Source organism: Carettochelys insculpta, chromosome 1, assembly GCF_033958435.1.
Source record: "Carettochelys insculpta isolate YL-2023 chromosome 1, ASM3395843v1, whole genome shotgun sequence".
Classification (NCBI taxonomy): domain Eukaryota; kingdom Metazoa; phylum Chordata; order Testudines; family Carettochelyidae; genus Carettochelys; species Carettochelys insculpta.
The window spans coordinates 256,693,711-256,720,297 of record NC_134137.1 but is presented as its reverse complement, the minus strand read 5'-3'; the positions used below and the strand labels follow the sequence as shown (position 1 = coordinate 256,720,297).

The following is a 26,587-nucleotide window of genomic DNA, read 5'->3' as shown; positions in this document are numbered from 1 at the left end:
TGCATTTTCCATAGTTTATCATCTGACTTCAAAAGCCCAGTTCTAATCACTTCAGATTTATGAAGACCTAGTCCACATGAGATACTTTCCTGTCAGATACTCAGATTGTTCTGTCCAAACACTGCAGATTTAACTTTCCACTCCATTTACAGTAAAAGCCTCCAATTGATTTTCTGAATTAAATAGTTTATTTACAGTGTTAGGAAGATGAATAGAAATCAAGTTATTTCTATTTTGGCCATCTCTTGCTTTGGGTCAGAGTTAACTCATCCTTTTTGTCTTATGGAAAGATAAAAACATCCTCAGGAGATAATGTCACACCAAGGAATGGACCAAGAAATATCTCAAATAGGTTTGGCACACAACTAACCCATTCAGTCTTACTGCATTTCTTCCATGTCCTCAAGGAATCTCGGTACCTTATAAATCAGGGGCAGCATATATAATTCAGACTCTCCATCATGTATACTTACAGCTGTGTAAATCAAATTGAAACCATGTTTTTGTCTAGGTAATAGTCATACAGTTGGAAACCCATAATTGAAACATTTCCCTCTACACGTACCCACTTTAAAGCTGTTTCCACAATCTCGTTCTCATGATTCTTGGTACAATTATGGACAAAGCTTTAGCAAATGTTCTTCAACAAATAGTTCCAGAATCTTTTTTGCAAATTAATATGGCACTGGTGAGAGATGCTAAATTGTTTAATCCTGTAAAGTTGGAATTTCTTCAACTCCTACTGACTTCATCAGGAGCTGAGTATGCACTGGACCTCAGGGGAATGCTCAGCTTCTTGCAGGATGAAGCCCCTGGAAATGAGAGTCCTGGATTTATATCCAGAACAAGTATGACATGGGCAGCAAGCAATACACTTTTTTCACCATGCTGCCAAGATGCCTTACTTCTGCCCTGACTTGGGGGAGGGATGAGAGGATAATTACATCTCCAGCATTCAGTCTTTGTCTTCTTTATGGAGGTAGCTTACAGGAGTGAAGCTTGTGAGCATGGAAACTGTGGTATGAACATTATCAACAAACACAGCTAGACAGGCAAGTACTATTACATGGTCACCAAAATGGTCTTTATAGCATAATGACTTCTGTTTCTAATATAAATCTAGCACATGTACGGGTTGAACTACTCAAGTCTGGCAACATCCGTAGTCTGGCATGATTTTAGTAAGCTGGACATACACTTATCATGGGTGTGGCTAAGCCTCCCATGGTCCCATAAAGTTTGTTTACAGCCACCAGTCCTGACTTTCAGTTTTCTATGCTGTTATTTACCAGTAATTTACCCCTAATGTCTTCTAAGAGCCCAGTAAGCAGTGGAAGTGTTGGTAATGCTGCTAGACAATAATGTGGTTTGGGAAATTCTCTTGTCCATCACTGGTCAGGTCCCAAAAGTGCTGGACTAGAGAGATTCAATCTGTAGTATAATTAGATATTAAGAAAAAAATGTATACAATGATGAAGGGTACATTGGTGCTATTAACAATTCTACTTCTGCCAGACATCCTGCTGTGCTAAATTCTGCCTGTATCATGTTTATTAAATTAGAGAACCACTGGTAAACTGGACTGGTGGCTGTGAGCAAACCTGGTGGGACCACGGGGAACTTGGTTACGTCATGATAAGTGGTCTTCCATCTAACTAAAATCACGTAAGATCACGGATGTTGGCGAACCAAAGAGTACTGGACTAAAGAAGTTCTACCTGAATTGGTTTTGACAAATAGTGGTCATTTTGTCTCAAGTGAAAGGAGAGCTGAAATATATAATTTTACCATATGTTGTCTCCAGAATAAGAGATGCATATCCTGCTTGTGATTTGAAGACAAATACTGGGAAGATTTGGAGTGTCACAACAACATTATCAGATGAGATCCTTCGTAAATCAAAACAGAGAGTTACCATTTTCACAAACTGCTCATCGCCACCACTGCATCTTATACCAAGTGGTAAGTGCTTTGTGTTTTTTAGCCTTCCCCACTTCAGTTCTTCAGTTCTACCAAAATACTCATTTTTTCTCATCTTTGTGAGTTGGGACTGTTTTTGTTTGTTTGTCTGTTTGTTTATTTTTTTAATTGAAAATGCCAATTTTTTTTCCTGAGAAATATAGAAGAAAGCATCAATTTTGCATAAAAAACAATTGATGTTTATGGGCCTGATCTACATAGGAGCAGCTTAAAGATTTTTGATCCAGATTCACCAATATAATCTGGCTTCTTTGCGCTAGTTAATTTAACGGGTTGGTTAAGCCAAGCTCACAGCTGTGTCATACCTCTACTAAGGCAATACAAAGTAGCCAACCCATGAATGTGAATCTGGTCACTTTTGTTTTTAAGGCCTTCAGTTTATCTGTGTATTTGTTGTGTCTGCTCTCCAAGAGGTCACTAAAGCGCAAATGGTATGTTAAACTTTAAAATGATAATTTTAATGTTTGTATCAGCAAAGAAAGGGCATGAACGAAAAATTGAAATAAAAATACACCTCAGCTTCAGTTGTTTGTATTGTTCGCTGTGGGCAATCAAATTGTCACAGAAGTTTGGAAGGAATTATTTCCCCTGTGTGCTGCATTGCACAGACTAGGTATATTGTTTATAGGTATATTGAAGAACCAGATATGAGCCACTGTTAGAAGGACTTGAGACACCAGTGATCTGGAGCAGAAGGGCAAGTTGCTTACATAAAGGAAAATTTGATTAGCTATATTATGATTTGTTCCTATATACATTATCTCTGATTTTGGAAGAGCGCCTCAAAAATGGTTGGGGGAGGGAAGAAAAAACATCTCTGTGATGGAAAGTGTGCTAAAATTTTGGAATAGGTGTATGGAGGAATGTAACTACTAAATTATATTACCATGGGTTAGTTTCACAAATCTTCATATCATTGCTGTGACCAGCTACCACAGGTGGTGGGCAAAAGAGTCAAGGAATGGCATTACACCCCCAGGGTCTTACTGTGCAACCTCTTGCCTCTTCCTATTCCTATCCTGACCATTCCTGTAGGCTCCCACAGAAGGCTGTTGCAGCCTTGTGAGTTTTCTGGGAGAGAGGAGGGAGAGCAGAATTCAATGACTTAAAAGTGAAAAGCGTTCCAGGTTCCCTAACTTATTAGCATAACTTTGAACCCATGAAAAACCATTAAGTGGTAATTAAGCAATTTAACAGGGCATGTGCCAACACAGAGGTGTATACTGTCATTTTTTGAATTTACTGGTAAAACCAGTTGTGCATTATGGTAATATGTTTACAGAACCTTAGTTTAAAATTTGCTTTGAACATTTCATTAGTTAGTTGCTGAAGATTATAACATCATATCTCTAAAAAACCTTTCATAAAATTTTAGATGCATAATCTGAGTATTCATCTTAATCCCTAAATCCCTTGGCTCTTCAGACATATAGTTTCTTTTAAATGTCATTCAAAAGACTACCCTTATCAGAAATACACATCTTAATTTAATTAGCACAAAAATTGCTTTTAAAGTTTTCCTGTCCTCTCTATCCATCCACACTATAACCTTTCTTCTTCCATTCCCCGCCCCTGCATTCCCTGTCAAAGACATTCCTTAAAAGGAACAGTGTCCCTTTTCTTCCAGAAGACTGGACAAATGAGTTCCCTCTCTTTACTTCTGACTGTTCGATGAACTAGTTTTAAGAGAGCCCTCCAACAAATCATTACCTTAGTAAGGTATAAAATCCTTCGTTATGCCTAAAATCTTTGGAAATACATTAACAAACTTATGGTGAACTTCCATAAACATATCTATGGTTACAGAGATGACATAAAATAAATTTATGTTCCTGTTTTCTAAAAGCAATGAACTTTTGTGTGAACACACTAAATCACTCCAACTGGTTAATTTAAAATAATGTCCTTGTTTCAATTTGTTAAACGTGTAGTAGTCTGGAATGATACTTTATAAGGCTTAAAGGTACCTTTAAAATATCAAATCAGTTTAGGAATACTGATTAAGAAAATGTAAAACAGGAAAGAGTTGCACTGTGAATTCCAGATTACTTAATGTTGTATTCAGCAGGCCAGCTGACTTGCCCTTACTAAACAGTTTTTGCAAATAAATCTCTGACAAACTTCAGGGTATATTTAAAAAAAAATCTGTGGCTGACAAGTTTTTTATTCCAAAATTTTGTGCTTTTAATTAGCTACCTTCTGTGTCTCCAGTTTTACCAATCTGGAATTCAGTTGAAAACATGCTCCATTTTCTTCAGAAAGAAATTGTAAAAGAGTCGGGGGGGGGGGCAGGGAGGCAGCTATCATTGGCTACTTTGAAGTTCAGGGATTTGGCTGGAAAGGGGTGAGTGGTTTGGGAGGGGGAAGAGAAGAGGGAGACAATGGAAAGAGGGTTTGGCTTGGTTAGAGCAGGGGCCCAGCCTGGGGAAAGGAGGGGTGGGATGTGGGCAAAGCCACTGGCAGGGGGGCTTCATCCACTGCCCATGCAAGCTGCTACAGTGTAAGGTTACATGAAATGAATCTGGTTGGTATCAAATACACCTCTGATGTATCCTTGGGTCTTGTGCTGAACCAGAGCCTTCATCATTTACATTTGAGGAAAGTACACACACATTTCGATAGGCAAAAAAATCTGATTTTATATGTTTCAGGGGAAAACTACCTTTATAGTTCTGCCACATGTAATTTAGAATTGATAAGTTTATAATTCTAGATTGCTGACAGACTCTCCTGCTTCTTTCAAAATGGGTGAGTTCTGTGACTTGCTAGGATTGTATGAATGACACCCCAATCCTCCTCAGAGCATGTGAAGCCCAGGGGGGAAAAACATGTGGTTCATTCTGATTCCTCTAGATGGAGCTATACTGCAGCTGAAGTTAGCAATCACATTGTGACTCCCATTTTCTCTGCTCAGCAACGCATCTAGCAACTCTCTACCAAACTGCTGTTAATTTTTCGTCTTGTCGTTGTTTACAGCTAGGTGTATGGTCTGCAACTTAATTGTAGAGATTCTCCATTGCACAAGTCAATACCCAGTCCAGGAAGAATATTTTCTAAGCGTTTATGGGTCTGATGAATTTTTGCAAAAGTAAGTCTGCTCACATTAAGAAATGTTATTGATTATGTGTTAAATCACATCAGTTATGCACCAGAATTCTGATGTACTACATTTGTCAATAAAGCACATCCAAAGTGAGAGATGAAAAAGCAATGATAAGATGTCACAAATCTTAGATCCCACCTTCTTCAAGCCATGGAGTTTGGTTCTTTCCTTTCTCAATTTGTGTTTGTACTGTGGGGTAACAAGAAGGCAATGTGGTCTAGAAAAGTAAGCGTGGGGCGAGAAGCTAGAAACTCCTGAACTTCAATCTCAGCTCTTCTATTTGTTCCCTGCATTGACTACAAGTTATTTCATCTTTCTGTTTGCCTCCATTCCTTCATCAGCATCTCTTTGTTTCTAATTCTGAGGTTGCGTTCAGCTGACCTGCCTCTGTTTCTCCATTCAGAAAATGGGGATAATGTTACCAGCTTCTTATTCCCCGGGAATTAAGAGGATGCGTTAATTAATATTTGTGTAGCTCTTCAAAGATGTATACAGCTGAATACATGGGAAGTATGAAAAGTTGCCTAAATTGGTGTTTCTTCAGGACTAACATACTTCAGTAGGAATAAAGTAAGCGAAGACACCCAGCTGTTGCTAAATGTCACACTGGGAAGAGAGAACATACATGGCAGAAAGAGGCCTGTTTAGGTATCGCTCAACAGGAACTTTTGAACTTAGAAACTGCTTGAAGTTAAGTGATGACATACACATGTGCTGTAGTTGTGAGAGTTTTTTGTGCCAGTACATGCTGGTACTGAATACCAGCACCTTGCTAGCCCCTGCCATGGGATTCGGTAGGAGGAGGGCTGAGTACAGGCTTCTCTCTCTTTTTCCTTTTTTAAACAAAAAAAGCACTGCCAATAACTAATTTCACACATCTCTGATGAATTTATATTTTGCAACTCAGCATGTAGGTAAGACCAACCCAACCAAATAGGCAAACTAGGCATAGGCCTAAGGTGTCAGGCTTTAAGGGGTGCCAAATTAGACAGACATGATTTTTTTCTCTAATTAAAAATATTAATAATATGGTATCTCTTATAAGCAAAAAGTATAAAATATTGTAATTGTAAAAGAGCCATGTCAGAAGTTATAATATTTATTTCACGTTGTGAAGCATGGTTTTGCCTGTAAATACAGTTAAAGTGTGTCAGAGCATACTTCAAAAAGCGCCACGTAGGTTTGCTGCTTGGTGGTGGGGTCTGCTAGTTCAGTCATCTCAGTAGGCCTGTGTTGGCTAGTCACACAGGTGAGTCAAGGGTTGCTCGATGCATAGAGAAGGGCAATCAGTGATCTGCAACAACTGTTCTACAATATTGTGAGGTGTGATCTTGAAGACTCTGTGCCACTAAGAATTTGTATTGTGGTAGACTTGAAAAAATTGGTAACAGGTTTTAACAAGATTGTAAAAGGAGAATCACAAGTACTTGGTAAGATTAAGATTATGTATTTATTGTAGACTGTTATTGTTAAAGTGACAGTAAAGCCCTAATTTTTGAAAATCTGACTGATAATGTTAAAAAAAATACCACTTAACACATATATTCCTTTCCATTTTCATGGTGAGAATGTTCAGTAATCATAGAAATTCTGGCCTTCTGTTTAATTTTCAAATAGCTTTAAGTGAATGTTGAAATGATAACATAAATTAAAATGTACCAAACTTATGTTACTATGGTGTCATCACATGCACAGAAACTCACCAGGTAAGGTTTTAATAGATAGACAGCTACATGTTCTAGGGTCCCGTAGTATCTTAAATTCATAATTTTTCTCTTTCCATGCATCATTTACTCCACATTTAGTCATTCTTGGTAATCATTTTGATTCATTTATCTTTTAGTTTAACATAAATTTTATTCTACTTTACTACCATTGTTCCCTATTTTCATAATTTAGTTAAAACAGTTGCTTAACTTTTTTCAAAAAATGAACATCATGGCAGATAAAAAGAAACCCTTGAGAGCTCAATATTCTGAAAGGAAAGCTGAGCAGATAAAAGAACAAGTAAAGCAAAACATTTCCTCTCTCAAGTATCTTCGATTTGACAATCAGAAGATGGAAGCAGTTTACAAAAACAAGATGGAGGCAAGTTTATTTCCTGATGGAGGCAGCTCACAGCATCAAACTACCACTCAAGCTGAAGAAACACATTCGTCTGCAGACATGTACCTAGGCTGAAGTTAAAAAAATTTGGTGAGGAAGTAGAAGGTAGATAGTTATAGTACAGAAATCCTGCTACATGACCTAGGTATGATGATTGTCTATTACAAATTCAAAACAAAAACGTGGACCTAAACAAGTTCAGGAATTTCACTTTCCAGGAGATGGAAATAAAAGAAAACTTTCTGCACACCACTACAAGAGGAAACTCACCTCTGGGGAAGAAATACATTAACTGTGGTTGCAACAGTCAGTGTCAAAAGACTCAGGCTATGTCTACACTAGCAAGTTCTTTCAAAAGATTTTTCAAAAGAAGGGGGCTTTCTCAAAAGAGCCCATGGAGCATCTACACACAAAAACGTTCTTTCGAAAATGAATCGATAGAATGTGGTGCTCCTTTTGAAATCACTCTTTCTTTTCTATTTCAGGAATAGCACCCCCTTTCAAAAGCTTCTTTCGAAAGAAAGCACGTGTAAACACTCCGCAGCGCCCTTCTTTCAAAAGGGCAATCTTCATTTGTGATCCCCAGCCTGTTCTTTCAAAAGAGTCGGGGCTGTGTGGATGCTCACTTTCGAAAGAGCAGATCACTCTTTTGATCTGCTTTTTTGTGTGTGGACACATTCTTTCGAAAATGTAGTGTAGACATGGCATCAGTGTTTTGCTTCTGCTACAAGCACTTTAGCAAGCATGTAAGTGGTACCTCACTTTTACTGAAAATGATATAAAGGGTTTAAGAAATATTTTTTCAATTCTGTCTTCTCATGAAGAAGTCCTGCACAAAACTGAAAAAAAAATGAAAAAATGAAAAGGAAGAAAATCTACATGTAACCAAGAGAGAAGGATGCAAGAGGTATATAGTAAATATTGGAGCATCTGATTGCTTTAATGAGGGTTCAAAGTGGGCAAAATTTGACATTCTGCGGAACAGATGCAAAATTATATAGGGCAATTAATGGAAACTTCTTAAAATGTATTAGATACCTAACTTTGATTTAGAAGGAACAACTGTGTAAAATAATTGACCATGAAACGCATGTATATTAGCTTGGAAAAATGCTGCAGAATGACCTGATTCAACTGCTAGCAAATAATAATAATAACAAAGAGAAAATCTTAGAAGCTGCCCGTTCTCCAAAATACTTTCAGTAATCCTGGACTGTACACCAGGTGTGAATTGTATCAAACAGATGAAAATGATCGTGTCTTTATAGATGTGTCAAAATCTGCAGTTGAAGATAATGCTGAACTGATCATACAGGAACATTTTTGGGGGTTTGTACTATTGACAGAGATGACTAATGCTTTTATGACTGAATGCATTCAACAAGAGCTCAAAGGAATGTCATCTATTGAGAACTTACGTGGCCAATGCTATGACAATGGGAGTACTGTTAAAGGTAAAGAAAATGGTCTAAAACCAGAATAATAGAAATGAATCCTCACTTATTTTTATTTTGTTCCTTGCCATACCCATTCTCTGAATTTGGCTGTCGATGCTGCAAGATGCTGTTTGGAGGCAGTTAATTTCCTTGACCTCATGCAACCCATATCTGTGTAGTTTTATTTCTTTTTTTTTTTAAGTTCAGCACAATGTTGGGAAGTTTTTCATGCCCATGTCCATTCTCTAATACTGAAATCATATAATCAACAAAATGGAAGAGCCACATTAATGCCTTGAAGCTTTTTCGATATGAGCTTGGAAATATCTGTGATGCACTAACTGAAATTTGTGATGATGCTACCCTAACAGGATCATCTGACAATAAGGCACAGGTAAATGCAGAAGCTATTGCACTTGTCCTTTGCAAATTCAAATTTGTATTTTGATATCATGTTTGAGATTAACTCTACCGGTAACTTCAGGCAAAGGACTTAAACTTACATTCTGCTATGCCACATCTGTAACAGACCAAGAAGTTTCTGAAGGACTGTAGAAGTCATGAAGTGTTTGAAGAGAATCTAGTACATGCTTATGAGCTTGCAGAGGATTTTGAACTACCAACAGACTTTGAACCAGAATTAGTACATATTCAGAGAAAGAAACCACAATTCGCATATGAGGCAGAAGATGAGTCGGTTCAGGATCCAAAACAAAAATTCAAGTGTAAACTTCTGCATTTCAGTCTAATCAGTTAAAGAACCATTTGAGCTGATACAGCACTTGAGTCAATATTTGGCTTCCAATGAGCACAGCTTTCAAAATAAGATTTCAGAATATATATTAGGATATTGCTTGAAACTAGAATCTGCAATACAATATGAAATTCAAAAGATATTTAGATAAGTAGATATATACAGTTAACTGAAGGCAATTTCATTATGACTTCCAAGATGTCTTATATGTCAAGATGTACTGAAGTTTATTTTGAACACTGACTCATAGACAATGTTTTCAGCATCTCCATTGCTCTTCAGAGGATCTTGATTTTTCCAGCTTCTGTTGCTAACAGAGAGCACAGCTTTTTAAAGTTAAAATTAATAAAGACATATTTTCATTCTTCCATGCTGAAAGTACCACTTATTGGATTGGCCATCATTTCAGTAGAACATGAAATAGCTTCAAAACTTTTTCTCAAACAACTTATTGCCCAATTTGCAAAAGCAAAACTACAAAAATAAAAGTTCTCAATGTTTACACAAATCAATGATCACAGTGCAAAAGGGTTACAACTTAAAAACAAACATTTGTCAGCATGAAGGAATAAGGATTTTCTTAGCTTCAAAAAAACCAGTTCCTTTGGAAAGAAGACAGTTACTACTAGAAATTCAACTATTTGTAGCACTGACCAGAAACAGTGTGTACAACTGAAAATGGTTAACATTTTAAAGTATCAGCTGCTGGGTGGTTTACCCTGTACAGAATAATTGTGTTAGGATTAATGAAAAGTAGGAAAAAATCAATAAAATATTTATTTTTATTTTTACATTGTTCATTTTGAATGCCAGGTGAATAAACATGAAAAATTATTCTAGACTTTTTTATTTTTGCCCATATTGATTAGGAGGCCCCCAAAATCATAGTTCTCCTAGGGTGCCAAAAACCCTTGGGCCAGCCATGATGTAGGTTTTAGGTCATTTGTGTCTTACTGTGCTTGGTCCTCCAGTTGCTTACCCCTGACTAAAACAAGACAATATTGCTATGCTGGCGTATGAGTGGAACAAGTGAGAAGCAAATCAAGCCCATTAACTATATTTGTTACTTGATCACTCTGTTGCATAAGAGAGACTGGGCTTTTGGCGGGGGAGCTTTTTCTCATTTCAAGCTAATTGCTAACAAAATGAAAATAACAAGTAATTGCACTGGGGATGAGCTCACTGGGGTCTCAGTGCACTGTACAGCATGTTCTAAACAGTTTTATTTTCACTTTTGGAAGAATTCATCAATAGGGGACTGTTAAATTCCTGCACTCGCAGGATCTCTGTACATCTCATTAACAGTGAAAGAAGGTCAATAATGTTCCCAGCTGCTTGCTTTGCTCCTTCAGCATATTGCAAAAAGTACTGGGCTGCAGTTCCAGCCTCAACTGCTGTAATTCTAAGAAATGGTGTGATTTCATCTTGTTCTTTTTCCTGGCTCTTCCTGATCATTATCAGTGTCCTCTAAATGAGATCTCAACCCTAAGCCAAAATCATCCCTGGGACACCTTAGTTTGAAGTCTGTGGAGTTACTTCACGGACCAGTGGGTATGTCTACGCAGCAAAGTTATTTCAAAAAAATTTTGTGAGCGTCTGCATGATGCAACTCCTATTTCAAAATAATTTCAAAATAGCAGACAGCTTATTCTGAAAAGCTATTTTGGAATACTGGCTGTGTATGGGGAATAGGGGCTATTTCAAAATAAACTATTCAGGAATAGCTTAATCCAAAATGATTCTCCTGTGCAGACATGATCTTTTGGAATATCACCCCAAAAAACAGTGCTTCCAGGGGCTCTAATACAAAACAGACTCTATTTCAAAACAAATTTTGCTCAGTCTGGGGCTTCCTTTTGTGGTATAGACACATTGGCTCTGCTTGCACTATAGTGATCTGTTGACAGAAGTTACTGTTGCAAGACATCATCCAGCAACACTTGTCTCGACAAATCACATCCACACACAAAAGCGGATCGAAAGATCAATCCATTCTGTCAACAGAAAACAGCCAGACTGGCCGGCTATTGACTAGATGTCCAACCGGAAGCTTAGCGAACAGGGCTGCATGGTGAGCAGGAAAACCCCTCTGTCAACAGAGGGCCCTGCCAGAATATCTAAATGGTTTTGTGTCAACAGAAACTGTCAACAAAGGCATTATTTCTCATTGCGGAGAGGCAGAACGCTGTTGGCAGAAATGCCTAGTTTTGTTGATACACTGTCAACAAAATGCGTTTTGTGTAGACACTCTGGGAGTTTTGTTGACAAAGCTCAGGTTTTATTGACAAAACTCTCTAATGTAGACACGTAGCCATTAGCTTTGTCTACTCTCTCGTGATCTGTCAACAGAAGTTACTGTCAGAAGAGATCTTCCAACAAAGCTACTGTCAAAAGAGTGCATCCACACACAACATTGGACCAAAACAGCAATCTGCTCTGTTGACAGAGAGCGGCCACACAGCCCAGCTGCTGTCTGAACAGAACAGACCCTGGAACTTCGTCAGAAAGGGTCTCATGACTGGCAATCCCTTCCAGGAGCCCCAGCCAGGTGCACCTTTAAAGGGACCCCCCATCCACATTTCCTGCCCATGCTGTGGCTTACCTACCTCATTGAGAAACCGAATAGCTACTACAGGGCTCACACACTTTCTTTGACAGAGTTTGCACTGTCCAGATAGCATGATGCCAGAGCAGTCCCTGGACTTACACCAGAACCAATCAAAGCTACTGTGCTGCTGCCACACTTCACCCTTCCTGTCATGGGGTTTCTGGAGATCCCTGCAGCTCTAAGTATGGACAGAGGCAGAGAGCCTAGAGCTGTGATTGCAGTGGACAGGGTATACTCCCTGGCCAAGTGGCCAGCACCACAGAGGTCTGTTCTGTCAACAAAAGGCATCCCCAGTGTGTTCACACTTGTTTTCTGTTGACAGAATCTGTCAACAGAGGCATTCTGCCTCCTGGGGGAGAAGCAGAAGTGAGCTGAGAAAAGTGTCAAGTTCTGTTGACAGGAAGTCGACAGAATGCATTTGCAGTGTGGACACTACAAGGCTATGGTTACATTGCAGTGTACAGATTTCCTGACACAATTTCTGTTGGCAGAGTGTGGCCGCACACAAAAGGCAATCAGAAGAGTGCTAACATCTGTCGGCAGAGCAGGCAGACTGCCCACCTGCTCCCTCAACAAAACAGGCACCCAGAAGCACAGCAGGCAGGGCTGCCCACTGTTCTAGATACCCTGTCTGTCAAGAGAAGGCCCCCCAGAGCATCCACACAGCTTGTTTCTCAACAGAATCTGTCAGCAGCAGCATTATGCCTCATAGTTGAAAGGCAGAATGATGCCAGCAAAAGTGCTGAGTTGTGTTGACAAAAACACATTTTGTGTGTGAATGTTCCACCAGTTTTGTCGACAAAACCAGGGTTTTGTCATCCAAACTTGCTGGTGTAAGTAGCTCGTGAGTTTTCTCAACAAAACTCTCTAGTGTAGACATAGCCAGTATTCTGGAACAGCTTATTTTGGAATAATAAATCTGGAATAAATTATTCCGGAATAACCTTGCTGTGTAGACATACACAGTTTGACCTTGTACCTGAGATGTTTGTGACTGCATCCAGTTTTTTCCTCACTCCCTTGTTAATATTGATGTAAAATTAGAAATGCTTCTGCAAAATTCTTCTGAGATGTATTCCAGAATAAACTCTCCAAATCATGTTTACAGTATTCTTTGTAACTGTGTTAGTCAAGAATATTGCCGAAACAGTAGATAAGGGAATATCTTTTATTGAACCAATTTCTGCTCATGAAAGACACAAGCTGTCAAGTAACACCAGTAGTTTTTAACCTTTTTTTTTCACTTATGGATCCTGAAAAGATTATGATTGGAAGTAGGGATCCCTTTGGGAATCTTAGATGTAGTCTGTGGACACTCAGGATCCATGGACCATAGGTTGAAAAACACTGACAAACACAGAGCTCTTCTTCAGGCCTGGGAAAGGAATTTATGTATTTAGAGTGTCACAGCTGAATACAAAGCAGACCAGATAGTATAGCATAATTTGTTAACATGTAGTGTTAAGAGACCATTCAACGTGATGTGGTCTAATAACTGGTCTGCAAAAAAGAGAGAAGGAGGAAGAGGGGATTTTGAGGGCCAAAGATTGTTGTAATAAGCCATACATGTAATATCTTCCTACAGATCTTGATTTTTAGTGTCTACCAAAATGGTGAATTTTAGTTATCGGGTCCATCTTTTGAAGGTGTTGTACAAGTGGAAGTCATTTTTTATCTTATACTTTTTTCATTATGACTTCATACAAGACTTCATCCACATAGTTGTCATTTGGCGTTTAGTACACTGAAATAGGTATGTATTAATAAGCACGTGTAGGATCCATGGAACTTGAAAGGTATGTTCTGGGGAGTATTGATCATTGCAGCAGTGGAAATATATTTGCAGGGTGTGCATCTGTTGTTCTGGCAGGGTCTATTGCTACTTCAGTGTGTTCTGGTCTGTGGGTAGCTTGCTTCTGATAGTGAGTCTGGTGAGGTTGTTTGAAGGCCAGAAGATGGGGTAGCAGGACAAATTTCTCTCAGAAAGTGTTCTCCATCATCTCTGGGGAGCAATTGTTTGATATCCCTTGTAGGTTCCAGTGGGGGGTGGCAAGTTACAAGCAGAGGCATGTGGTTGGAGAAGGTTTTTTTTCCCTTTATTGAAAAAAGGTCTCAACGTATTTGTGTGGTTCAATTGAGGCTACTGTCCATTTCTCTGGTGGAGTGTCCTTGTTCAACAATGAAAGTTTTATGTATACTAAGATGTGTCTCCTGGACTTTCTCCTTGGCATATATTGTGTGATATCTGAGGCTGCATCTACACTATGAGATACATTCAAATATATTAATATCAATTTTGTAATTCTGGAATTTGTAAGTTCAAATTTGACCATTCTCACTTCCCACGTGCTCCTCACAGAGTCGACTCATTGCTGCCACTCTCCAATTGACAAACATCGACTATTGCAGTAGTGCATTGTGAGAACCTATCCCACAGTTCCCTCATCCCCATAGCATTCAGGGTATACTGGCTTGTCTTTGACATCATCTTCCCCCATTGCATTTTCCTCATTCCCCTCCCATGCTAAGCAAATATCCATTTTTCCCATTGAAAGGAAGGAAAAGTAGGGCATCCACATGGATGGCAAAAAGTTTACAGAAATCTTTCTTCTGTAGCTGAATTCTCACCTGGCCATCCACTGTGTGTCCCACCTCCCGTAATTGCGTCCGATCCCAGAAAATAATACAGGGACCCTCAAAGTTAGAAGAAAGTGGATAGAAAAGTCTAGGAAAAAATGGTTTTTGACTTTTTTGAAAATAATACAGGGACCCTGAAAAGCTTGAAGGAAGAAAAGGTAGGAATTTTTTCAGAAAAGAGAGTTGCTGATGGAGAGAGTCTTTGGGTTTCCGGTGCACTATAAGGCTTCTGTGCAAGGACTGTGTTCTCAGCTGGCCATGCACTGAGTGTCCCTGCTCCCATCATTGCATGTGATCCCTGAAAATAATACAGGGGCCTGGATTGTACTCTAAAGTTAGAAGAAAGACGATAGAAAAGTCTAGGAAAAAATAATTTTTGACTTTTCCCTTCGCTGGACAGCTATCGCCAACACAGGGGATGTCAGTGAAATATCATATACTGAACTTATAATGAAAACAGAAATCTCAACTGGCATCTTTCCCCTGCTGTTCTGAGGGGGTCAAAGCCTGAAGACAGATAGCAGATACTAGCAAAATGAGTTTATACCCAAAATATAAAACCTGCAGGTGTCTGCAATAGACAACAAGCCCCTGAAAATATTTTTGGCAGGGTATGGGAGTGGGGGGTGGTCTGCAGCTGCTGAAGTAGCTGAAGTATTCCCCTCAACTATCTTAGCTGCCAGTGGAAACTGCCCCACAGCAGCAGCAAAGTCCAGTGGTCCCATGCTATGGGCATGGGGGAGGGTTCAATGGGATGCCATTGAGGTGGTCCTCCCTGAATATCTTAGCCACTGGAGGAGACTTCCCCCTGGCGGCAGCAAACCCCCCAGTATCTTAGCCAACAGGGGACATTTCCCCTGGTGGCAGCAAGCCCCATTATGGGCATGGGGGGTTCAGTGGGGGCCCACTTGAAGTGGTCCTCTGCACGTATTCTAGCCACCAGGGAGACTTCCCCACAGTGGCAGCAAGTCCCCGAATATCTTAGCTTCTGGGGGAGACTTTTCCCCAGTGGCAGCAAGAGACAGTAGGGGAGTAGGGAGTGTTCAGTGTGTGAGTGTGGGGGGGGGTCAGTTGCAGTGGTTCTCCCCCAGTATCTTAGCTGCTGGGGGAAATTTCCCCATGGCAGCTGCAAGCCACCGAATATCTTTCCCACCCTTGAAGCTGTAAGCACATGCAATCTATGACATGGTGCTGCCTGGCAGCATGGTCAGCATCAAATGGCAGGCATGGCCTTTTATTGAGTGGGAGGCTACCCATGTGATGCGGCTGAGGGCAGGAAAGACCCGGGCTGCATCATGCCTGTGGGGGAGGGAAAGGGGTTCGCATACAAATGTAAACTGCTGAGAAGAAGTTTCTCAGCATCTTATGCAAGCACGTCCCCCACCACAGCCTTGTTGCCACATGGTGTGGCTGGACAGCTACTGGCAGGAGGCAGCGCAGAAGAAAATAAGTGTAGAGATGGAGCCAAAAACTCCCTGCGGGGGCTATTTGTAATGGGTAGATGAGCTCATAGCCTTAATAGCAAAGAAAGAAAGACATTTCTCAGGCTCTCATACAAACATGAGTCCCCAGCCAAAGGCTTGCTGCTCCTGCTTTGAAATTCATGGTTTTCCTGTGCCTGGAGAGCAGTGGCCTGAGTGGAGCAGTGAGAGGGGAATTGTGGATTAAATACAGGACACCTCTGGAAGCTAATAAATTCAATTTTAAGATATGGCGCTTCTACACTGGTCTTTAATCGAACTTCTGAATTCGAGCTTGATGCTATACCCATCAAGTAACTGCGATTATGTAATCTCGATATTAGTGCTCCCTAAATTGAGCTAATGGTATTTAAAGTAAAGACAGTCACATTATAATATTGAGCTAACTGCCTTAAATTAAAATTTATCTCATAGTGTAGATGCTGCCTGACTGCCTGTCTGTAGATAACAGATTTCTTGGTGTATTTACAATAGTTACTAGACCTTTAAAGGCAGATGTGGTGATCTGGGAGATTCTTAAATAAAGTTGTCTACAGCTTTCCTTTGAAGAACCTGATTATGATGTCCAGAATATTGATGCTGGCACAGAACTGTCCTAGAGAAAGTTTGAGGGGTGGGTGGTGATGGTGGTTGAAGTTGTGGTGGAAAGATAAAAGGGCATTCAGGCTTTTTGACCAGACGATGGAAATATTAATAAAGTTTCTTGGGTATATCATTGTTTTTGGATTGCCCTGAGTCAGAAGCTCTTCCATGATGTGGTATGTGAAGAGGTAGGCATGTTGGGTAGCCATATCAGTAGTATGGCTGTTCCCATAGTTTGAACAAAGTGGTTGCCTGTTGTTGAATGTAAAACATCTGTGGCTGAAGATGTGAAAAGGAGGATGAGTTTTGAGGTGGGTATCTGAGTGCTGCCTTCTAGAATGTCAGGTGAAGAGCTATACCATCCACGTGAGGGAAGGTGGTCTTTAGGGAGGTGACATTATAGGGAGATGAAATGGGTGGTATTCTGAAGGGTGTTGTTACAGTTGCTGAGTCTCTGGAGTACATTAGTGGTGTCCTGGAGGCAACTGACCCTTTATGTGGTGAATGACCTTTTTGAGGACGGTTTTTATTTGAGTCTTCATGTTCCTTCAGTAAGAGTACCATTGCTAGCTGTGCTTGTATCTTGGGCAGTATATTGAAGGTCCCTGAGTGTATTCGTGGGGGTTGAGGTTGTAGAGTTTCTTGTGTAATTGTTTGAGGAAGAATTTGACAATACACTTGAATTCCTGGGTGAATTGTGATGTGAAGTCTTGTTTTCATTTTATGTAACAGGTGGTTTCAAAGAGTTGTCATTTGGCCTCATTAACATAGTCCTCAGGAAAACCACATAGCCGTAAAAAGTACCATGTGCTGCTGTTTCTTTGCTTGTTGTTACAGTTCCACAGAACCTGAACAGAAAGCCAAAAAAAAGAAAACTCATAGAATGCACTTGCCATACACTGTGATGTTAGGGATCCAGATGGCATAATTAAGTTGTGTAAGAGGCTTCCATTTGTTATCAGATTGAGCTATTTTATAGAGCATCTGATTCCCCCTGTAGCAGAACCTAACATACTTGAAGGTGCTTGAACTCAATTAGCTTTAAGTGAATGGAAATGTTAGGGGAAAAGAGAGAATACATGTTAGGCTACATCTACACTAGAGTGGTCTGTCGACAGAAGTTGGTGTCACAGTTTTTGCTGTCACAAACTTTTGTTGACAGATTGTGGTGACACACAAAAGTCAATCGCTTTGTTGATCCACTCTGTTGACAGTAAGCAGCCAGACTGCCTGGCAGGTTTCTCAATAGAGCAGCCAACTGGAAGTATAGCAAACAGGGCTGCCTGGATACCTGGAAGCCCTGTCCATCAACAGAGCCCCCCCCCAAAGGTCCATATAGCTTTTTTGTAGATAGATTCTGTTGACAAAGGCATTCTACCTTGTAATTAAGAGGCAGAAGGCTGTTAAAGAAAGTGCCAAGTTTTGTCGACATACTGACAACAAAGCTTGTTTTGTTTGTGGATGCTTCTGTGAGGCCAACAAAGATGATTAAGGAGCTGGAGCACGTGACCTTTGAGGACAAGCTGAGAGGTCTGGGCTTATTTAGCTTGCAGATGAGAAGACTGAGGGGCAATTTGATAGCAGCTTTCAACTTCCTGACAGGGAGCTCTAAAGAGGATGGAGAGAGGCTGTTCTCAGTGATGATAGATGGCAGAAGAAGGAGCAATGTCTGAAGTTACAGGGGGAGAGGTATAGGTTGGATAGTTAGAAAAACTGTTTCACCAGGAGGGTGGTGAAGCACTGGAATACGTTACCCAGACAGGTGATGGAATCTCCATACCTAGAGGTTTTTAAGTCCTGGCTGGAAATAGTCATGCCTGGGGTTGATCCTGCTTTAGGCAGAGGCCTGGCCTCGATGACCAGCTGAGGTCCCTTCCAGCCCTAGGGTTCTATGATTCTATGATTTTGTCAACACAACCCTGTTTTGTTGACAACATTCTTTAGTGTAGACATAGCCACTGTGTGTTAGCTAGGAAGAGTCTGGCACAAAGCATTACCATGAAAATGAAGATGTAACAATTATTCTCCTCCTTTGTGTGTGTCCATTATCTGTGAATGTCCCCATGGCTTTTTCTGTATAAACAATAGCAGAAACCTGGATTTTAAATTTCCCCAAAAGTTCAGGAAAATTTGAAGATTTTGGTTCATCCCACAGGTGATTGGTGAAATTCTGGCATGGAACCATGCTCCATTTCTGATCTTTGACTTAGATTACCCTATGTCAGAAACTGAGTTGTCACAAACTATGCAATTTTCCTCCCACCCTTCTTACATTTTCTCTTGTCAGCAACTCTGTCTTGCACCATGTCTAGAGCGTCATTACGATTAGTCCTTAGTTTGTCCCTCTCTCTTCTCTCATCTTTGGTTATGCATTTCATTCAGCCCAGTTAAATGTACATGTGGAACTTCTCTAGTCTGGCACCCTCAGGACTTGACTACTGCCAAATGAGAGAACTTGCCAGACCACAGGAGGTCAATGTTTTCTAGCAGCATTACGAACACTTCACTGCTTAATGGGCTCTTAGAAGATATTTAGGGGAAAATTTGAACTAAATAACAACACAGAACACGGAGAGCCAGGACTAGTGGCAGTAAATCTTTATGGGACTAAGAGGAACTTGGCCACAGCCATAAATGGTCATCTGGCTAACTAAATTTTGCCAGATTACAGATGTTACCAGATGAGAGAGTGTCAAATTAGAGAGGCTCAGCCTGTATTGCAGTTGGCCCTTTTATAATATAAAAGTGTTTCTATAGCTCTAGGCACAGGTGCCAACTCTGTGGGTAGAAAAAAAGTGGGGAAAGCGGTAGGTGCTTATTCCCCACTGACAGCTCTACTGATCAGCTCCTCTCATTCCCTCCCAGTGCTTTCTGCCTGCCGTGATCGGCTGTTCAGCAGTGGGCAGGAAGCGCTGGGTGTGAGGTGGTGGGACAAGAGTGGAGCACGCTCCTGAGAGGGAGTGGAATGGGTTGGGCAGGGGCAGGAGGAGGCAGGGTAGGGCCTTGAGTGAAGGGATGGAGCAGGGGCTGAGCATCTCCAGGGAAGTGACAGAATCAGTGCCTATGTGCCCAGAAATCTCCAGCTCAGAGAAGTGGGAAATCCTATTCTTCATGCACTCGCTTACCTGTGCATTTCCAAATATAATTCACTTTTGTTCTTCTGGTTTTCAAAACCCTCCTTGGACTCAGCTGACCTTCCCACTGCAAGAGTGTGTCTGCATGGGAGCTGCAATAGATAATTTCCATCCTGAGTAGACATACAAGTGCTTGCTCTGACTGAGCTAGTGCTCAGAAAAATAGAAGTGTATCCACAAAGACCTGAGAAGCAGGAACGGCTGTGTGCCCACAAACATCAGCAATCTTGACGGGTGTGTGCTCAGGTCACTAAGGTTGGCCCCGCCACTTGCACCACTGCAACTACACTATTGTTCACATTTATCAAAGCTAACTCTGCATTACACCTTCCAGCTTCCCCTTAGCTATACCCTAAAGCTTCTAACTACCTGTTCAATTCATTCCATCAAACTGGGGTGGTTTTTTTTTACTACCTTTTTATTTCTTGCCCTGTCCATCTTGGGTAGCTTAAGATCTTTCCTGTCCAAACCAACCGTATTATCCCCTTTCTTTAAATCTTGCCTTCAGATTGTCTTTAGCTTTTTTTCTTCTTTAGCTTATGAATAGATGCCTCTGAAAAGCGGTTTTATTATGTCCTTTATGAAAGATGCCACATAAAAATAAATTATATTGGGGGTTAAGCAGCTTGTGTTGAATAATTCATGACTCCCACTGCCAGCAACAAATCCAGAGCAGCTCTTGTTTAAGTACCAGTAATGCATCAATTTTCCATGCAAACTTTTTGCCTCTAGAGCTACAGGCCACTTGCTCAGAGCATTCCAAAGTACCTAGTAAAACTTGCCATTTTGCTGTATAAATGATATTAGTTTGGTGTGCGAGTGTGTGTATTGATCTGGTTGTTGTCAGTATAAAGAACAGACTGCAATGCACAAACAGCAAATGAACCTAGTCAAGCAGTTTTTGTAAATATTACTTCAAAGTTTCCTGTCTTTTGAAGGCATGAGGGTTTACTTTGCTGTAAAACTAGCTCTGAGTTCCATCTTCATTCTTCTACCATATATGTTTGTATAATTATCTTGCTCCTATTGCTGCACAGCAAACAGACATGTAGACTAGAAAACCTAGATTCTCATCCCTGTCTATAATTTACATTCTCACTCTTGCTTGTGACCTTATTGATGACAATTTTTTATTTGGCCTTTTGTATTTCCAATCTCTGAGACCCAGGGCCTGAACAGAAGCTAGTTTTACCTTCAAGTGAAGTTTAAACTATTAATTGTAGAAAGGACAGAGTTCTATTTGTGTAGTCTGGGATCATTAGAAGCCTGCTGTTGGGGAGGAGGGTGAATATATTCTTCATAAAAACAAGCCTCCGTTTTCTCTTGTCATTGCAAATTAATCTTCTCAGATAGTGATGCTGCTCCAGAGAGTTATTTTGAAAATGAAATTTAAATGACTGCCTAAGGATTCAGAAGTAATGCAGAAAGAACTGTGTATTACTGAAATGAAGAGTCTTGCTGGGCAATGCCAGTGCAGTGCAGTGGATAGGGCATGGAAGTGGGAGTCAGGAGACCTAGAATCTCTTCCTGGCTCTGCTGCTAACCTGCTCTGTGACCTTGGCACTTGTTTATGACTCTCTCTGTGTCTGTCTCATCTATTTTGAGTGTAAGCTCTTAAAGGCATGGACTGACTCTCGTTATGTTTGCACAATGCCTAGTAAAATGGGCCCTGCAATCCCTGTTGCATTCTGTAGGTGATATTGTAGTGCAAATAAGGAGAATGGGGATTTGCCAGAATTTGCTACGTTTAAAATGATTTTGTGTTTCTGATATTGTCCAAACAACTGTACGAATACAAACTAATCCATGTGGCACCTGTGTAAGATAAATGCTTAATTTTCACCTCTGTTTTATAGGTGGGCTAATAGATGCATGGTGGGGGGGCAGGTTTTGTGGGATGCCGCTGTCCCTTTATACCAGTGGTTTTTAAACTTTACTGAAGCCTGCACCCCTTTGGTTCTCAAAATGTATTCTCTCACCCCTTATCAAAAATCATATGTTTTTGTACCCCATAATCAAAAACCAAAAATAGAGAATGGTGGGAGCTATACACTTTTAAATGCATATTAAATATGAGTAAAATAGTTTTGTTATTGGTCACCACAAACAATAGTACAGTAGGCATAAAAAAATATGCAAGTACTACCCGGAGTTGTTGCAGAGTTCTGCTGTGGAGGTAAATTGTAACCGACATGCTAACAGTTAGCAGCTAAGTGAATTCAAACAAAGCTACTGCGCTGCCGCATCACCATCTGTGCATGCGTCAAGCAATAGCCTGCAAGTTGGCAGTACACTGTATTTTGTAGTGAGATAATTTTTGTACAATTAGCTAAAAAACTTGAAAGTAATTTTTGTTTGTATATTACAGTAACCATTAAAAATGTATAAAATTAATAAATACATAGGTTTGATTAAACAAAGTAGTTGTATTTACCTGCCTGTGCTTAATTTGTGTTTTCATTGATTTACCTTCTAAAAAAATTGGGCATGTCTCGCACCCCCAGAAAGGGCATCACCCGGCCCCAGGGGTATGTGCACCTCAGGTTAAGAACCACTGCTTTATACTGCTTCAGGATCAGGCCATTTATAGAGTATGTCAGTCCATGATAAATTTGTGACCAATGGTAATGTGGACCACTATATCTATTTACTCAAGTGTGGCAGATCATGATTTGACACTCTGCCTTTCGTACTTCTGAATCTGTACAGTATGCCTTTAACATTAAGTACTCTTGAAAATGTATGGAAACACTCTCAAAGGACCATGGTATAGGTATTTATTCTGTGAAATAGAAATAGGTTTCCTCTTCCGTGACCATCAGTGTGCCTGTCACAAAATGCCACTGCTGTGATTTTACCTTTTGTGCCTGGAAATGTGGAGCTTGTGTATTCCTAATTACACTGTGGGATAGGTGTAGAGCATTTCCTCACAGAAGTCAGAAACCTGCAGAAATCTGAATCCTTTATAATTATATCTGACAGCCATGTATTGTGCTATTTAATGATTTAAAATTAACCATTTTTCTACTAGACACTCCCATGTGAGGCACAGTAGTTGCTAGTTCTGATATACGTGCATTCTCTAAACATGTATTTCTGTCATATACTCATAAGGAAAGTGTTTTTCAGATTAAACTCAATAAATGTGATTTCAGCCCCTCCAAATAGAATTCTCTTAGCTATGGCTACACCTGCTCCCTCATCTCAATTCCACACCATCCCTGATGGCTGGTATATCTGAAAGCAACCTGCTCATAGGTTGGTTGAGCCTTCAAAGTGAGCTAGGCTTAGTCTTGTCTGTAGTTTAGCAGCTGCCCCTCAGCCTCACTGATGAGCTGATCACATAGGGCTAACTAGTGACCCCAGCTGGGTATTTTGAGGGATTCATCTGAAAAACTAACCCAGCTATGATGGTGAAAGAGGCAGTGTATTTTCTGAATAGATTGTGAAAGCATAGAGGGAGGAACAAGGCGAGTGTCCCTTGGAAAGAGGCTGAGGTACTCACTGGGATTAGGATAGGCCCAGGGTAGGAGTGGTTGGAGTTAAGGCTTGCAACAAGAGACAGAGACTCACAAAGGCTATGTCTACACTTGTATTCCTCTTTTGAAAGAGGAATGCAAGTCGAGGAAACCGAAAATGCAAATGAAGCGCTAAAAATTAGGAATAAGAGTTCTTTCAAAAATGAGGTTTATTTTCAAAAGATCCCCACCTACACTGCTTTCTTTCTTTGGAAAGAAGCTCTTTCAAAAACAGATTATGCCAGTTAAGTGTGAGATGTAAATCAGTGCTTCATCTGCATTTTTAATTTCCTTCATTTGCATTCCTTTTTGAAAGAGGAATGCAGGTCTAGATGTAGCCAAAGAGTGTAGTAGTGTAGACTCAGCTGGGGAAAGCCTGAGATAGGGGCAGGATGTTCCCCAGAAACAAATTGCTGGAGTGCCTAGTGAAAGGAAGCAGCAAGTTGAGAGAAGTCCTACAGGGCCCAGGAGAAGGGACCAAGCATTGGTGGTGTCTGGGAGTGGCAGCAGAACTAATGACTATTTAGATTTTAATTTGGATCTTTTGTCATCAAGCCGCAGATAACCCAGAGAGGGAGTGGGTTTGGGGAGAGAGATAATGGCAGGGACTGGAAATGGCATCCAGAGATAGGAAAGTGCACCTACAAGACTGTTTCCTTCTACTTAGCCCAGGGAGCTCTGGTACAACTTGTCATGCTGAGAAGCAATGTAAATACAGATCAGTCTTCCTGGCTGTAATGTCCAGGTGCCTGAATGAAGCAATGTGAATCTGACAGAACATGCACTGAAGATGTAACTGATGGTGCATATTAACTTGTTCCAATAATAAATCTGTCCTTGAAAAAAGCGTTGTCGTTATATCATTTTTTTTTTTAATTTGAAGAAGATAATTTCTGGCTTTTAACTAGGAATTACTTTTGTATTATTCCACCTGATTTTTTTTCAAAAAATGGATAACCAACAAGAATAATATTAACTCCACAAAAAACTAGAAATACCAGGCTAGACACTCAGCCCAGGGGAAGTTTCCTCTGCATCCATCCAATGCTAAGAGGACTGAAAGCTACTCTAAAGAGGCACAGAAAGCTTGTGGGATTCTCCTGACTGAGAGATCCCTCCGCTAACATGCAAATTATTGAAGTACTCGAGGCAGTCCAGTCCCCAGTGAACCATTTCAGGTCAGGTAGAGTAGCTCTGTAACTGTCTGGGCCCCTGGTTGACGCTATGTCTGCCGGACATCTAAAGCTGACCTACAATCATCTTTGCCTCTTCTTAGTTGTACAGTGTGAGCTTTGGAACTCCTGAGGATTGGGTCCCATACTCATTAAGCCTCTAGAAACCAATTAAATGTAGCTATTCTTTTTCATCCAGTATGTTCTATTATATTTATATTTAGTATATTGAGTTATTCTATTGTGTTATTTAGTTAAGACACAGAAATAATACATGTTATCTGCACAGTGGGCAGTATGGTTTCATTGTTTCCTTCATAACCACCTTTACTCTGTATATCCAGCTGTTGCTTCTTGTCTTAGATTGTAAACATCTTGGGACAGGAGCCTTTTTAATACTAACTGTTCAGTGCCTACCACAATGGGATCCTAGTTCATTATTAGGGTTTCTAGGTACTAATATAAATAAAATACATTGTGTCCTAGGTACAATAAAATAAATTGTGTCTGAGGTACAATAAAATTCATTGTAATTTGAGATTTAACTACAGATAGGAACAGGTTCTAAACAGAGAATGTGGTTTTGGGTGCGAAAATATATTTTTTATTTCCATCTTTATCGATTTTTCAAGAGCTTCAGCGACAGTGACACTTTTCCATCCAGTCCTTAAAATTAGGTCATCATGGCCAAAACATCATCAGCCCTTCTAGCTGCAATGCAGTGTTCATGTAATACAGCCTTGTTTGCATGTTTCATGTGAGCTGCTGAAGACTAATGGAAAGTGTATGTGTTAGTGAGAGAAAAATAAGAGGTAGAGAGTATATGATTATTTTGTTTTCTCTTTCTCCCCTCCCCCACTCCCCTTTCCAAATGGCAGTGACCGTGCTTTGGGCAGCCATGAGATTCTGCACAAGACGACCACCTCCATCCAGCTTCGCCTACAGAAAGGCACCAGCTATCAGCAAAGTTTGGCTCGGACGGTGTGTCATTTTTTCTTGTTTCTTTAAGTATAGCTGAGGAAGTGATATCTTTTCTATCCTTTCATGAAATCAGAAAGGGCTTGTTTGCTTTGCTGCATGTACATGCATTAACGGTGAACTACATTTGAAACATATTATGAATCTTTCTGCTTCTTTTCTCTAGTGAAGGTTACTTTATCTTTTGGTAATCACAGAGAGTACCTGAACATGAGAAGAGCAAATGTTACCTTTGCTAGAAGAATTCATCTTTATTAGAGTTGAACTACAGTCATGATATCAGCTTGTCATTTAAAGAACTACACCAGATAAATCAGATCCAGATCCTATCCTGGTTACGGAAATTCTAAGTATTTGATTGTGTGGGTGTGAGTGAGAGAGAGAATTTCTGCTGATGATATAAACTTGCCACACTTTATATCAGAAGAGATTCTCATTCATATTTTTTATGATTAAATTACCTACAAGTAGATACTAAGCTTAAACGATACTGATCCATGCTTCTAGAGATGAGTTTTATTCCCTGTGGGAAACCTGGGACTAGTTCCAAACCAAACTTCACGCACAAAGGAGACCTTGATGTTTTAGGTGATTTTGACTGGAGATGGAGTGCCTTTATCCACAGATAAAAAATCTGCTTAAAGCAGGTAAATGGGACTACCAGCCCAATTCTGTGAAAATTTGGGTGAGATAACAGATTTCTAATATACAAATTTGGGTTTCTTTTCTTTTCTGAAACAAAATAGGAAGAAGGGTCCTTTCAAAGATGGGGTTCATTTTTGAAAGAGCTCGTTCTGCACTGCTTTTTTCCTTTCAGAAGAATCTCTTCAGAAAAGAGATTATGCAAATGAAGTGCAAGATATGTAAATCATTGCTGTATTTGCATTTTTGATTTCCCGCATTTACATTCCTTTTTCAAAAGAGTAATGCAAGTGTAGACATAGCCAATATGTTTTAAAATATTTTTTCTTTTGACTTTACCTTTTCACATATAAAAGCAGAGGAAACAGGGCTATTGTCTACAGTAGATTTGCACTTTGCATTAGCAGGGTCTGGAAAAGTTGTTGTTTGTTGTTTTTGCAAACAGTTGAAAATATT

At 40.1% G+C, this 26,587-nt stretch overlaps 1 protein-coding gene across 1 annotated transcript in view; it reads left to right on the top strand.

Moving 5' to 3' along the window:
• The window catches only part of PIK3C2G (phosphatidylinositol-4-phosphate 3-kinase catalytic subunit type 2 gamma), a 344,110-nt gene that overhangs the window by 7,162 nt on the left and 310,361 nt on the right, over positions 1–26,587 (top strand). The window contains exons 3-5 of the mRNA XM_074983736.1: positions 1,805–1,962; positions 4,957–5,068; positions 25,390–25,492. Coding sequence (XP_074839837.1) covers positions 1,805–1,962; positions 4,957–5,068; positions 25,390–25,492 — 373 coding nt within the window. The remainder of the gene's footprint in view (positions 1–1,804; positions 1,963–4,956; positions 5,069–25,389; positions 25,493–26,587) is intronic.